Source organism: Lissotriton helveticus, chromosome 3_1, assembly GCF_964261635.1.
Source record: "Lissotriton helveticus chromosome 3_1, aLisHel1.1, whole genome shotgun sequence".
In the NCBI taxonomy this organism is placed as follows: domain Eukaryota; kingdom Metazoa; phylum Chordata; class Amphibia; order Caudata; family Salamandridae; genus Lissotriton; species Lissotriton helveticus.
In genome coordinates this window covers 94,029,016-94,044,231 of record NC_136061.1, presented here as the reverse complement: position 1 = coordinate 94,044,231, position 15,216 = coordinate 94,029,016, and the positions used below count along the sequence as shown (strand labels likewise).

The window sequence follows — 15,216 nt, the reverse complement described above, 5'->3', positions numbered from 1 at the left end:
AATTCCGCTTGGTTTTTAAAACAATGTTTTTAACATGTGGCACCAATAGTTTAAATCGAACTTATTATAGTATGTGAAGGCAATGCATTTTACGTTTTGGAACTGTGTAATGGTTTTAATTAACTATACAATAAAGAATTTTCATAGTGAATTCAGCGCACACCCTAACGAGGCAGTCCTCACCTGCATCTCAGGTTGCACTTCGACACGCACACTTCTCCGGTGCTCACGACGATCCAGCGCTCTTCACCAACGCTCCGCTTGCACCTCAACACGCACCCTGCGCGTTCAAGCCTCTCCTTTTCTACCGGTGCACATGTTGTCCAGGCGCTCTTCACCAACGCCCTGGCAGCACCACGACACGCACTTAGCCTACTCCTTCGTGCCCACGATCACAAGGCACAACTTCTGTGGGCCTCAAGCAGCAAAAAGCACGTGCACACTACGTTGCTTGGGACTTCTCTAGAAACCTTTATGATCCTGTATTTCCAAGCAGGGAGCCAGCTCACCTCGGGCCCTTGGTGCTTCAGAGCACAGTCCCAACAACCTCTTCCTTAGTTAGAAAAGCAAACTGCAGACCAGCCCCAGATCACGAAGCAAGGATTGGTCTATCCACAGCAGTCTCTTCAGTTGCTCCTTCTTTAGCAATGGTTCCTCTTGACCACAGAATGGGTCCAAGCGTTTTCAGTCTCAATTCATTTCGGTTTCATTCCAACGTTCAGGGGCTTCAGCTGTCATAGTGATACCCCTTAATGTCTTTGAAGTTTGTATGTGCTGAGGGGTCCCTGACATCTCCCTAAATCAGTTCTGGGTGTCTCCATTTGATACTGGGGTCTGGATCTTTAATCACTCAGCAGGAGTTGGGTCAATTGGTTTATAGGGCCAGGCCTTTTCACCTCACAGGCTTCTCCTCCCCCCTACTCTCCAGATGCAGGGCAGCCTGGTGCCATCTCAACCCCTTCCTGGGTCAAGGCCTCTCCCAGCTCCTCTCAACTTTCAGTTCCAGACAGACAATCCACATTTCAGAGACACACAGAAATGCTCAGAACCACTTCACAAAAAGATGCATTATGACACGGAGTCCATACATACTAAACTTCACCTCTCCATTATAAACTGACAGGAAACTAGGCTAACAAACACAACACCCAGCCTCCATCATTCTGTCCTATGGGCAGAATGGCCTTCCAGCAGTGAAAAACGAAATGGAGAGTTTTTCACTCTCAGAACATAACACACACCTCAGTTTATGTTCTACCTTTTACCTACACTGCACCTTGCCCAGGGGTTACCTGGTACCCACCACAGGGGTGCCCCATGTGTATGTAAAAGGGAAAGTCAGGCGGCGGACTGACAAGTGGTTGCACTTGTCAGGACTACATGCTAACTTAGGCCTTCAGAGTAGGGTATGCGTGCAGAATGCTGAGTTCCCTTCTCTGGACACCCTTGCATTTCTAGCCCTTGCACACACAGTGCACATCACTAGGGACTTTTACTAGTAAGGCAAACATACCAATCATGGCCAACCAATCACCATTACATTTTAAACAGGGAACTCCTGTACTTTGACACTGATCAGCAGTGGCAAAGTACCCAAAGCATCTAAATTGGCATCTCTAGGTCAGGAAAACGGTCTAGGGAGAAAGCAAAAAGTTTAGGGAACTTTAACCAAAATGGCCAAGTCCTACACTGTCCTTAATACCAATCGCCCTACGTGGTATGAGAACAAAGAATCCTAAAACGTGCTTCAAGAACAATACAACAGAAGTGGAGTCCTGCATAAAGACAAGAGCATTTTTACTTTTTAAAATTACTTCACATCAAACATCTCTCGCAGTATAACAATACAATCTAACTTTTCATCTGCAAACGATGACCGGCTTTAAGCAACAAGAGGTTCCCATGGCCCCTGGTGGCATTGGCTAGCAAAACTACAACTCATTTGCATTATCCATGTGCAACAGACTTTCTCCTCAAGTCCCCACTATTAATATCTACTGCCCCGTTACATGTACCCGACTCATGGGACAGTATCCAAAAGTGTCTCCTGCAAATTCCTAGAACTAAAACGTGGTCGTTGTTCATAATTTGTTGCAACTTGATTATCAAACTATTTCCCTGACCGTTTAATAAATTAACATTTTGAGGTGGTACCTTTTTTCAGAAAAAAAATTGTTGCGCAGCACAGTAAATTTAAAATAGATATTGTAGTGAGGATACGGTTCTGCTTGCACACATTGCTATGTTAGCATAAGTGAGTTAGTTGCTCAAACGCCATTTCGTCACTTTTGCACACGACACTACATGTATCTGTTCTTATGAAGACCAACTGATTACTTTCCTTCACATGAGGACGGTCTGTTTTTCACATCTCTAGACTTACACTGTGACCTCAAGTCTGCACAGAGTGATCAAGGTTAAATAACAATGTATGCTTTTGATAAGACATTGGAATTTATAATTACATTTAGTTATTTTTTAATAGTTCTTTAATATGCAAATACTGTAGCTCACTACCCTTTTGCATTGCTATAGGTGTTTCCGATTAAAGACTTGCATAATCTATGACTGGGCTACGTTGTTGAGCTACCCAATTTCCAAAGATCAGTTAAAGAATTTGTTTTAAATGTACAAGGTATTTTATTTCTTTTTAATATACAATGGCTAGGCATGTGGATATGTAGAACACAAATTAAATTGAACGCATTAGTTACCACAGTTTCACTCTTACAATACAAACCTTCATATGTCTCTAGCAAGGTTCTCGGCTAACAATCTAGTCCTACAAAAACTATCTGCAGTATCTGCTCAGATTAAAAAAAACAGTACACATTTGCAGACTCTAGGACCCAGTTTAAAGAAAACACTGGTTGCACTGTACTCACCATGTCAAATTCTGCTTCCTTTTTAAAAACCGAATATGCTTCTTCATAGCCATTTGAACGAAGGTAATCCGCAATAGCTCGATTTCTAAAACAATGGACAATTTTTTATTACAACAGTGGAAGGTAAAAGCACTTTACAGCTTAAGGTAACATTTGATGCACAACTTTTTCAGGAAATATGATTAGATTCCCTTTCACCTCCAAATTACTTTTCTACACATCACAAATCTAAATGTCGCAAAATGAAAATGCTCAGATTGGAAAGTCATGATCAATGTTTAAAATGAAGCTGCATAGTGAAACCCTAACATAAAAAGAGCTGCTGCAAATTATACTCCTATCTGCATTCGCATATCTGCCAGCCTCAACCCACCAGACCTAGTGTGGCCAGCATATTTAGGTTGCGTGATCTTCATTCCAAAGTTAAAATAGCTCAGGACAGTAAACAGTAGGGCAAAGCAATGTTTTCCAGTATCCAGTTTTTAAAATTAACATGGCGAGCAATGATTTCACAGTTTCAGAAGCTAGTTGCATCAAACTAAGTAGGGTCAGTGAATGCTCTCTTACAACACAAATCTATAGGAAGAATTGTAATCCTTTTTTCTCAGAATTATTAACAGCACAGCATTTGCACTCAGTTAATCATTTCTAACAGTATTCTGGTTAGTGGAGAACATATGAAATTTCAACTGATATCGTACAAAATGTCCATAAAAAGTGAAAGGACAGGGAAACCGCATCAGCCGTTTTGACATTGAAATGTGAAAAGATCTTTGTCTGAAACTATTTGTCTCAGGCAAAAATGAATCAAGAAACGGAAGGAATAGATACATTCGTTCACATGGGAAAACTAAGAAAACCTTACGATAGAAAGATATGAGGGTGCTAAAAAACAGTCCAATTCGCATGGAATATCGTGCAGGGCAGTAATTAAAGTACCTGAATCTCAGTAACCATCTTCCAAGCTGTAAACACTAAGAAGACAACTATCCAGTTATGATAGTGCAGCCTGCTGCTCTAGGAGAATACACATAATATTTCACACAAAAGGGTGTAGAGTTTTTCTTTCTTCAAACAGGTAAAAGACTTTTCAGGCTATCCATAATAACTAAAACAGTGAAACATAAGTTATGTAATGGCTCTTTCGAAAGGTCATGATGGCTGCAAAGAGAATTTTTATGAAAGAGAGTTAAAGACCAGGCTTTGCTACATTAAGAGATAGGGAAATGTATCTTTTAGATACATCATCCAGTTGATGAACCTCAAACTATACCATCTTTTCGGACTACAGAAATGCGATGCCCTGGTAAACATTTCTTTGCTTCTTCCAAGCTAAATTGACAAACTAGATCCAAGTACGAATCTTCTTATTGAAACTCGGATCCCACAACAGCTGGAGTGGTGTGATGGACAAATTTCATTAACAGATAGTCAGAGCCTCCTCGAGGAGTATTTAACCGCATGCGTGCTGCGGTCATTTTTGCGCTGTGCGGCTTTTTTCCTTTTTCCGCGTTACATGACGAGCTGAGCTCGTCATGAGCATGCGAGCGGCGCAACTCATGACGAGCTCAGCTCGTCATGAGCATGGAAGGGGTTAACCTATATAGCAGTAGACTGTCCCTCAGCGTGCATTTCATTGCTGGTTGGAATGATTTTAAGGCAAGTTTAACAGCCACAAGTTCCAAAATCGTCACATACCACCGCTCCTTGAGGGATAAAACACTAAGTTAGCCTACCTGAAAACATATTGATTGAACCTTTTGAACGTAAAACTGTTTTTTCTTCAATACACGTATGCTTGTTTGTATCCATGAACACTTTCTATATTTAAAAAAAGTTGATTTAATACTTTTATGCATAATTGAAGTGGTTTGCACTTTTAACTGAAAATGGGGGCAAACATCGTTTTACAAATTAGCCTCTAGCAAGCAGTTAAAAGTAGACAAACATTTTCCTTTCTGACTCGAGTCACCACACAAAGATTTTTATCTAATGCACTTAGTCCGATAGATTACTATAAATGTGTTACAAGATGTTCAATTTTAATGTACAGTGCATTTTTTTTAAACAGCAGACAGAATATAGGAATATTTTAACGATCTGTGCTCTACAATGCACAACCCAGAAGGGCTCTCTATGGCTCTCAGTGGACCCCACTGCTTTTACCGCCGCTTCTGAGCTGGGGGCGTCACGTCGCTCAGTTGGAGGTGTTGTATACTGCCTAAATTTCTTCCTGTAAAAATCGGAACCTCTTCTCTGTCCCGGACTAGAGTCTATAATATTCAAGTTAGATTTCATTATTAGGTCTTTTTAAAAGCCACACATTTACAATATGTTATGATTCAGTTTTTCTTGCTAACATGTTCTAGTTATTTTTTGATTCATAAGACCCACTTACTTTTAACCGCTATGAGAACAATTACACCATTAAGTGCCTTTAGAAGATTAATCTTTGTTTCAGGTTCAGTGCAGTAATCTTGTACCATGTATTCAAGTATCTGTCTACTTAATCTCTATTGCTTGGTTAGCGCTATATACAAGCACCACGTACATACATTTCAAGCTGATGTGGGCTTTGCTCGTGCTTAAAAAAATCATAGTGCGATTTTGATAAACATTTAATTCTCGTTAAATTAACATTTACAATTCAAATCTAAAGTACAAATCAATGCATAATTAAAAAAAAAAAAAAAAAGATCAAAGAAATTCAATGCTCATGACGCAGAACCTATACAATTATCGAGTAACTGGATAACGGGGATGCTTTTCACCCGAAGGGGATATGAGTGACATCAAATAGATTAGAGCAAAGCTCAAGGTGTCTATAGATGTCATTCAAAACCACATGAGAACGACATCCCATTTACTTAGAGTTAACACGAAACAAATTCATTACGCAGCTAGCAGCCATTCAGACCATGGTCTCACAAGCCTAAGACCTCATTTACACCCCATGCCATGTATGCCAAAAATAACTGGTTCCTGCCACCCCCACATTGTGGACACCTTCCAACACTCTGGCCAACTAGGACCCACCAAATAAATAAAAAGTCCTCAATTTTTACCAGGCACCCAGCCGGACTACCCTCCCCAACCATGCCAAATTATGATTAGGCGCAACCTAGTATCCTTCATCTTCTCTCATAACACAGTGTACATTCCCACCTCGTTCCATCATCATCTGGCTGACAGCGGCTTTCTAAGAGCACCATCAGTGCATGCTAGGATTCTTCATTCAGGTGTTGGGAGGGCCTCTGTATACAAGAGGACAATGGAGCTAGTGGGTGATAGAGTGTTGCCCACATTCCTCCGACTCCCTCAGGGCAGCCGATACCCATGAGAATCCGAGAGAAGCAAGGCCTTCGTTCACCTTTTCGCAGCTTCAAGAGGAATATTTCACCCCATGCCCTCCCTGGATCACTATGCCTAAGACCAACACTCAATGCAGGATGAATAAATATTTAATGCGGCGAAACATAATGGGTGGAGAGGTGTAGTGCAGCAACTAGAGAGGCCAACTGTGGGGCGTGGGGTACACAGTTCGATCCCCGGTGGCAGTTCAACTCCGCATCATAAGACTCTGGGCCATAGCTCACTTAATCTTCCCGACGACCCTCAGCGTCTTGAAACGCTTACAGGGGCGATACGTTTGCGCTTTATAAATAGGAAATATTATTTTGCACGCTAATTTTAGTTGAATGGCAGCATGAAGTGTATGCAAGGCAAGGAGCCAAACAAGCATCTATCTCATCTATAAAAATTCACCCAGGTGATTTGCAAAACACAAGTTATCTAATTTGAAGAATAGGGCTGATGTTGGGTATCTGATCTGTTGTTCACTTACGTTAGGAGATATGCAATAGTAAAGGTTAATCAAGCCTGATAACAATGGCTCCTTTTCCAATCGAAAAATGTCTTGAATTTTTGTTTAAGAATCAGGATGGAGCAGCGTTACTGGATGGGACATAAAACGAGATGTTCTATTGGTATATTAAATCAGTATTTTGTATGCTACAGCTAAAAGCTCTTAAAATGGGTGAACTGCAAGCATTATCAACTGACGGTGGAAATCCTCATCCTAAAGCTATAGTACAAAGTGTGAATTCCAAAATGACGCAAAAAGGTGCAAAGAAGAAGCAGCTTCTATCAAATTGGGGGGAGCTAGAGGGCGCAAAGCAGCATGGCCGCTCCGTAGTGCAGCTCTGCTGGCGAGTCATAAACCCGACCACTATCCTTTCTGGAATCATCAACCCCAGGGCTTTAAGTGGGATGAAAAAACGGGGGAGGGGGAGGGGGGGGGGGGGGGGGAGCCTCAAAGGGGCGTGGCCAGTGCAATTAGGGGCGTGGCTTCACCAATCTTAAACTAAAAATCTGTTTAGCATAGTGTGAGGCCCGACTTGCATTTTGCCGTTTGTCATTGCATCCAGATATGTGATACAACAAGTAACATCATACCTACAACAAGGCAGGACTATTGGCTTTGTCAATGGTTATTAGTTGCATAAGATAAATAAGCTGCAACTATGGCTTGCCTTGTTACATATAATATTGAAAAAGCTTCCAATTAAAGCCCTGGTGAGCCTACCACAATGTTGCTGCTCCTGAGTTTCAGAAAGAGAAGGGAAATCCAGAAAGAAAATGACTCTTGAAAGGATTTCCCTTCCCCTACAACTCTCAGCTGCCATGACGTCATGCCATAACTTCTGCTTGCTGTCTCGAAACGGGTCTCTATCGGCTCTGTTTTGTGCCCTGGTGCTTTTTTCCGGACTGCAGTGACAGCAAACTGCTGTCACTGCAGTCGGGGAAAAAAACGGACTGCCTGTGCCTGGGCTCAAAACAGAGCCCGATAGAGACCCGTTTCGAGGCCCCCTCAAAAAAACTGCCGGTGCTCAGACCCCTTGAGACCCGGCCCACTTAAAGCCCTGTCAACCCTTTTGTCGCTGGGACCAGACGGCGAAGTGTGAGGGCGGACTTTGCGGAGCTGTGCTGTCCCCCACGCAGAGTGTGGGCCGAGAACGGGGCCGACAAGCTCTTGGGCCTGCGGCACCAGCATGGCGGCCTGGAGCGGGCTCTAGCGGTGGCGGGCCTGTATTTATATTATCTGTGCGCTCAAGCACAATATGCACATTACTGGATTGGTGCATATGAATTCATTCCACATGTGGCGATAGAGGACGGAGATGCCCACCCTGTCCCTCTAAGGTCCATACTCATGCACGTCTAAAGACAGACTCCCCCTATGGAAATTAACACGGTTGGGCCGTATGGCCGGGAAACTGCCACTGTACTCACCTCTCTTACCAGGTGCGTTCCACTCGGACCGGTTGGTGACGCATGAGGCGGGAGCAATGCGCACCTTCCACCAAGTGGGTATAGTTGCAATGTAAGACTTGTTTCCGGAGGGGTTCTTTTTAACCACTTGGAAGCTCATCATATTCTGCTGCTGCGCTGGGATTTACAAAAACCCATTATTCATGACGAGCTGGGCTCGTCATGAGCGTGCTGGGAGGCTACTGCATGACGAGCCCAGCTCGTCATGAGCGTCGAAGGGGTTAACGAATGACTGCCTTAGTTATATACAGAACAAAATGCCACTATTCACATTCCTCTTCCATAGACTAAAGAAAGAGCTGCAAACTCACTATCCCACCTTCCCTGTGGAACCTGCGACACTGATAACACTTCACACCCTGCTTCTTAGCCAGACGAGACGTCACTCCACCAAACTGTACCGTGCAGCTCGAGAGGAAAGACGGCGGTCCCAAGATCGCAGTTTAGAGTCCTGGAATACTTGCCTGGACCCTCCTCTGACATTGCCAGACTGGGAATACTGTTGCCAGCTTACGGCTGTCCAAACCTCGAATTGTAAATTTCGTATAATACACTACAAGTATCTACATCAAGTGTACTATACCCCTAGTAAGTTATTTAAATATGGGCTCCGGGACAACAATCTCTGTAAGAGATGCAGAGCAGCAGACGCTGACTTCTGGCACTTATGGGTATGCCCCAGGGTTGCCCAGTTTTGGGAGGGGGAAGACTCAAATATTATCTACAATGGTCAATGTGTATTTACAACGTTCCCCGCATGTCTGCTTGTAGGGATTGGTCTCTGCTGTGAAGGGGGCGGTGGGCAAACTGGTGAAGGTAGCTCGCTTAATGGCCAGACGACGAGTAGCAATGACGTGGGAGAGCACAGCGGCGCCAACAACTGCGCGATGGCTCCAAGACCTAGCGAGCTGTCATGACCGCCTGATTCTTTATGTAGAGGAACTCCCATCCTCATACAGGCCAGCTGATATATGGGAACCACTATTACAATATCTACGGAATGTGTCAATGGATGAGCTCTCAGATAACACTGTACATTAGGTTTGCGCTGCCAAGCATAATCATCTATTGTTCATTGCAGCTACAATCATATGACAAGCATTTATGATGTAGGTTTTTGTCACAAGTTCTTGTATGTATTTTATTATTTTCCTTTTGTTTCTTTTTCATCTAGATTAGGTATCAGCTTGCTGCTATTATCCCTCTACATTGTACTTGCTTATCTAAAACCTCAATAAAAAAATTATTTAAAAAAGCAGCTTCTATCAAATTACTGAAGGAGTATTTTTTACTTCAAAAGTAAAAGAAATTAAGAATATAGAATGGCAAGGAAAAAAAAAACAATTCCATTCCAAAACTTAACATTTCCTCGCAGTAAGCAGAGCTCTACCTCTACACAAGAAACGTAATACCAGTTGGGGAGGTAAACTATTATGTGCCATGCAATGCCAAATAACAATACTAACTGCCAAACCTATTGTATTTCAGCCCTCAATTCGTAGGCACTTGTGCAGCTAGGCGATAACCACTGGAGCTATTTTGAAGCAATGTATTTTTCAATATGCAGGAAATATGACACTCATGAATGAGCAATCTATACAATACAGAACAAACATGAATGGATGGGGGATCATGGGAGGAATCCAAAAGGTTTCAGCAGAAGAAAGGGGATGGTAATTTACTCAGCATACACAATTATCCAACTGCTCCATGTGTCTACCACCTATTTACAGCCACCTCCTGCAGTGCACCATCTTCACCTAGTGGGTTAGAGGGTCAGTAGACCCACCGGGATTAGAATTTGCCAATCCCAAGGCAATCTTTTTTCAATATTCATTGCAAGGTCATTGGGGTTCTTTTGAGCCCTAGTTCTCAAAGTGGGTCTGAAGGTCAAGGTAGGCTCAACCGCCACCCTACCTTTATGCCCTTATTTTGTGAACACCGTCCTCAGTACTTGCTGTGTAGTAGCAGATGCAACAGAAATGTTTCTGTGATGGCCAGCAAAAATAGTATAGCACATAGGGGGCAACACACTAAACCTAGGGATCTCGGTAACAAATCAGATATGCAACATAATGAACAACCACTTGGAGAAAGTAGGTATCCTATCCTCCTTAGGCCATTGGGAACCGCATACTACTTATCAGTACAGCATATAAGTACAATTCAATAATCTAATGAACCAATATATCAATTTTAATAGAAAAATTTAGTAGAAAATGTTTAGGTGCAGATACTCCACAAATGGTTTAGTGCAAAGTGACATAAGCAAATAAATATGGTATGCACAGTCTAGGAACCTGATGCTAGGGAAGATTGCAAATACAAGATTCACATTTAAAGTTCACTGAATGAAAAAGTGAGTCAATAACATCAGTCCTCTATCGACATTTCGACAATTTATAAAGTGGGAATATCCAGACTGCCTCTGCCACTACTGCGAAAATAGTAAGGCCCTGACCACCGATCTCTGCACAATGTTATATGAGTACAGGGGATCGATTCCTACTTTTTTAAAGAAATCAACGTAATTTCAGCCACCGTGCTCAGTTAGCTTTTTTCATAATAGATTCTCACTTTCTCAAAGAAATTTGAGGCTTTCAAGCCAAAGCGATGTGTTGGCTGCTACCATCTAGGCCTTGATGATGACCCTGCTATAACCGGTGTAGGGTCGAAACATCGACTTTTACTAGAGGACTGATGTTGATGGCTCACTTTTTCATCAATTCATAAGTTTTTTTTAGTTCAAAATGTTATGTTGGCACTAACATCCACCTCACTATAATGTCACTTAAACCTTTGTTTTTTTCAGTGAATTTTTAAGTTTTTTTTATTTAACCCCTTCGGCGCTCATGACGAGCTGAGCTCGTCATGAGCGTAACCTGCGCTACGCGGGTTTTTTAAAATCGCAGCGCGCAGCAGGAAAACCGCTAGCGCGCATGCGGTTCAAGTAAAATATAACAAAGAATTCCTAACTAGAACACCACTTTAACATTTGTTTTCTTAAGTGAATTTCTGTATTAACGTAATATTTTGTTTCTATATGTAAAACAAACCACTGCCGGGCATGGCGTTTGGCTGCAGGGCTGGCGTTAAACACCCTGCGGAAAGCCAACCGCACAGAGCCCTTGACAGTGAACAGCTGACCAACCCCCCTACAGGTTGGTAAAACACCATACCCTGCAGGCCGAGGCAGCGCACTGCTGGCATTCAGGCTGTTGGAACCCTGTTCCTCCGGGCATCTTTTCATGTTTTTTATGGGAAGGCCCATACCCAAGGGCCAGATTACATAATTGAGGGGAGAGGGGCATGTGGCCCCCACTACCCAAGCCTCCTTGGGTCACGTGGACCCCAATCCCAGCACTAACTTCCAATAAAAAGGAGAGGATGGCCACATGGCACCCCTCAGCGAGCCTCATTAGGCCCCAAAGAGCCCATCCCAGAGGCCAAATTGGCAAAAATGGGGAGGGAGGCCACGCTGCCCCTTTCGAGCCTTATTAGGCACCGATACAATTATTGGAGCTCAAGCGAGATATTCGTGGGAGTTCACTGGACCCAACTGACCAGATATACAAATATTTTTGTATCTGAATTCTTCTAAATCTACCGAACCGATTTACAACAAAGCAGAAAATGCACAATTTGCGGACAGAGGTCTAGCTTCCTGCCAAATTTGGTGTCATAGTGTTCAGCACGGTCTAAATAAATCAAAAGGCAAAAAGAGCACTTTTTGGTAATTTTCGTGAAGATTCAAACTGTGGGAAGTTCTAAGCAAAACATCTCCTAAGGAAACCCTAACCTAACTATAACTACCCAGGAGCAGCCACAAAACGTCCCAAAAAAGTGCTCTTTTTACCAACTTTGGCATGGAAAGTTTTGGAGTGATCCGTCAAGCGTAGGCAGAGAAGAGGGGGTGTGCGGAGTCCCAAAACACAAAATCCCCAAGCATTTTCCATAGATTTTTGACAGAAGCGCGTGTAGGGAAATGTGTTTGCTCCCATCTGGCAGGAGCATTTTTAAAGCTCCTGCCAAAAGGGAGCGAACACCAAGTCTGCTCACAGTCCACAGGGGATTTACAAATGCTTTAGCCAGCTGGGACCAGACTTGTGTTGCGAAACAGAACCTAAATTGCTCCCGTACGGCCGGAGGCAAGCATAATTAGCTGCTCCCAGTCCATGCAGGTAGCCAGCTTGGGGCCGCGGGGGCCCTAGGACTCCCCCCCACTGCCTGTAACATGGTGCTTGGTGGGTGCCCTGGGTGGACCCTGGGGCACCCATCTATTGTTAATGGAGGCCCTGGGATGGGGTCTCTGGTGCCTGAGAAGGATTGGAGAGAGGGCCACGTGCCCTCCCACTGCCCATTATATTGCAATCCGGCCTGGGGAATATGGTCCCTAGGCCAATTAAAACTTGAGAGAGAGACTTCATATCTGCCTCCCCTTAATATATATCTTTTGGCTCTGGGAGATAGCTTTCCTGGGCTCTGTAGGCCAACCCTACACTGTGAACGACAAACACTGAGCAGCTTGGGGTTGGCAACTTGCTGGGGTGTTAGCCACAAGGCCTGGCAGCAGGCTAAGCCCTGTGGCTAATCTTCCACTTCGTACAGCCAAAGGCAGCGCGCAGCCTGGGGTTGGCTGCCTGTGGAGAGTAGGGCATAGGGCTACGCTGCAAGTCATTGCATGCAGCCAACCCAAACATGACCAAAGCCTGCAAAACTGGCCATGTGGCCAACCCCGTGCACAACAAAAGGTAGTGCGTGGGGTTGGCTGCCTTCAGGGGGTTTAAAGCAGGTTCTGGCCACAGGACATGCCAGACTGGCAGCCACCGCCATACACAGCCTTCGGCTGGGGTCTGGCTTTATGTATGTTGAGAAAATATTACTTTACGTTAATAATACCTAGAAATTCGCAAAATAAAACAAACGTTAAAGTAACAGGTGAAACGTTCAGTAACAACGTGAAGTTTTAAACTATAAAAAAAGAAAAACTGAAATTACCAGTTTTCTGAATTTTGCTTAACTCTTATCCTAAGGTAATTATAATTAGCACCCTTACCATGTACTGCAATTACCCCACACATTACATCACTCATGACATCTACGACATCACTGATACCATCACCGCAACATTTTGAGTGAAATTATTGATTAGAAAACTGTGCGCGGCGGTGGTGCGATGTAGATTACCTTAAGGCATGAATTATAGTTACTTGAGATTACCAACTGGTGAATTTCTGTAGTACACACAAAAAAAGGGAGATTACCAGATTTGGGTTCTGCATAGTGTATTTAATATACATGCATGCAGGGAGTGGGTTAAAAAAAAGCTATCTTTCAGGTTTTTAACTCCTAGCTCACAAAGGGCAGACAGAGAAAACAAGCATTTACAATGCAAAGGTTTCGCCTTTGGAAAAGTTTGAGCTATTGGCATTGTAAATGACAAAATTTGTATTTATGTGTTGGTTTTGAAAACAGATAAATAAATGGCATTGTCATTTACATTGCTAATAGCTCAAACTTTTCCAAAGGCGAAACCGTTGCATTGTAAATGCTTGTTTATTTAGCTGTGGTGTCCTATTTATTCTCTCTTTTTTGTTGTCTTGTTCATTTATGTTATGTGTTGAGTGAAATGCTTTTAATGATACCTTTGTTTTATTTCTTAGGGTCCTCGGAGCTGGAATTTACGTAGCACTTCTGTGTTTTGTTCATGAGGTGTAGACGAATATAAATAGACCCTTTCCGTGTTTGCATAATGCTTTCTGCTGTCGGGATGGCTTCATGGCGCTTTCAGCGGTCCAGTAACATTCTACATGGCCCTGAGATTAGCGTCATCCGTTCTTGAAGGTGGGTGACAGGTGGCCGGGCTGCGGGTGTGTGAGTTTGGTGTGCAGTTCTCACGACAGAGGACATTTTCGATCGCTGACACTTCATCCAGATCAGCGCAAACGTAAGGAAACGAGGCCTAGGTCGGCAACTTGAACTGGCATCATGGCACCATGGCGAGCAAAGTTAGCCTGGACACTGCCAAGGAGCTTCTTTTAGGAGATCTGTTCTTAGAGGACCCTCTCTGACCTTCTCGACTGAGCAGATATGAAGGGGTTTGTGGCCAGTAAACACACCTTGAAGTCAGCGCTGTATGGAGCCTGTCAACTCATCACACACTCACCACACCTCTGCTGCCTTACCCTCCTCTCACCCCCCCAAGGGTGACACGCTTCGGTGGCATGCCGCTGTCCCGTGTCCTCCTGAGTCCTGCAAACACCTCAAGGTGTGCCGAGCAAACACTGCCTGAATGGCCCGTTCTGCCCCTGACAGTGTGAGGGCCCCTGAGAGCAGGCTCGGCCTCTGAAACGGGAGAGGCGCCGAGTGGGAAGGTGGTGGCCCTTTTTTGAGTCAAGCAGGGAAGACAAGGGGACAGGATTGCAGGGCGTTGAAAAGCGAGAGGTGATAAGGTGGGCGGGTAAGGTGAGACCACCGTGGAGTGGGCCTCTTTGGCTCAACGTCCAGGGGAAGTCGGCCATGACAGCTGGCTTTTGTTCTCTTGTTGTTGGAGGGGGGGGGGGGGGGGGAGACCCGGGCTTTGGGGTGCATCTGTTGACTGTCGAGAGTTTCAGCTTCACCACCTTGTAAAAGCCTGTCATGCCCAGATGCCTTCAGACAGATCCCTTCTAGGTGACGTCACTTCCTCTCGTGGTATCTCCTATGCCAATCGGATTCACAAACCATTCATCACGCACAGATGAGAAGGGTAGTCGTTCTGGTGTCCATCTCTGTTGGCCGTGGGAACGAACCACAAGTCCTAGGACACACTTACCAGCACCTTTAGAAAACTTTTGAAAGAGTATATCCGGTGCAGGTTCTAAAACCGCTGCAGCGTCCTGGTCCGTGGGGTTAAGTCAAGGATCAACAGTGCAGCGCTCCAATGCCTTTTGGCCAGGGTCACGCTATATATGTGCTACATGTTTGCAGGCTGGCAGGATGCCAGGGTAATCCTTGGAAC

General features: G+C 44.1%; 1 protein-coding gene across 4 annotated transcripts in view; it reads right to left on the bottom strand.

Moving 5' to 3' along the window:
• PAFAH1B1 (platelet activating factor acetylhydrolase 1b regulatory subunit 1) overlaps nucleotides 1–15,216 on the bottom strand; it is a 593,618-nt gene that overhangs the window by 386,985 nt on the left and 191,417 nt on the right. For all 4 annotated transcript variants that reach the window (XM_078679307.1, XM_078679308.1, XM_078679311.1 and 1 more), the window contains one exon: nucleotides 2,886–2,970. In XM_078679307.1, coding sequence (XP_078535433.1) covers nucleotides 2,886–2,970 — 85 coding nt within the window. The remainder of the gene's footprint in view (nucleotides 1–2,885; nucleotides 2,971–15,216) is intronic.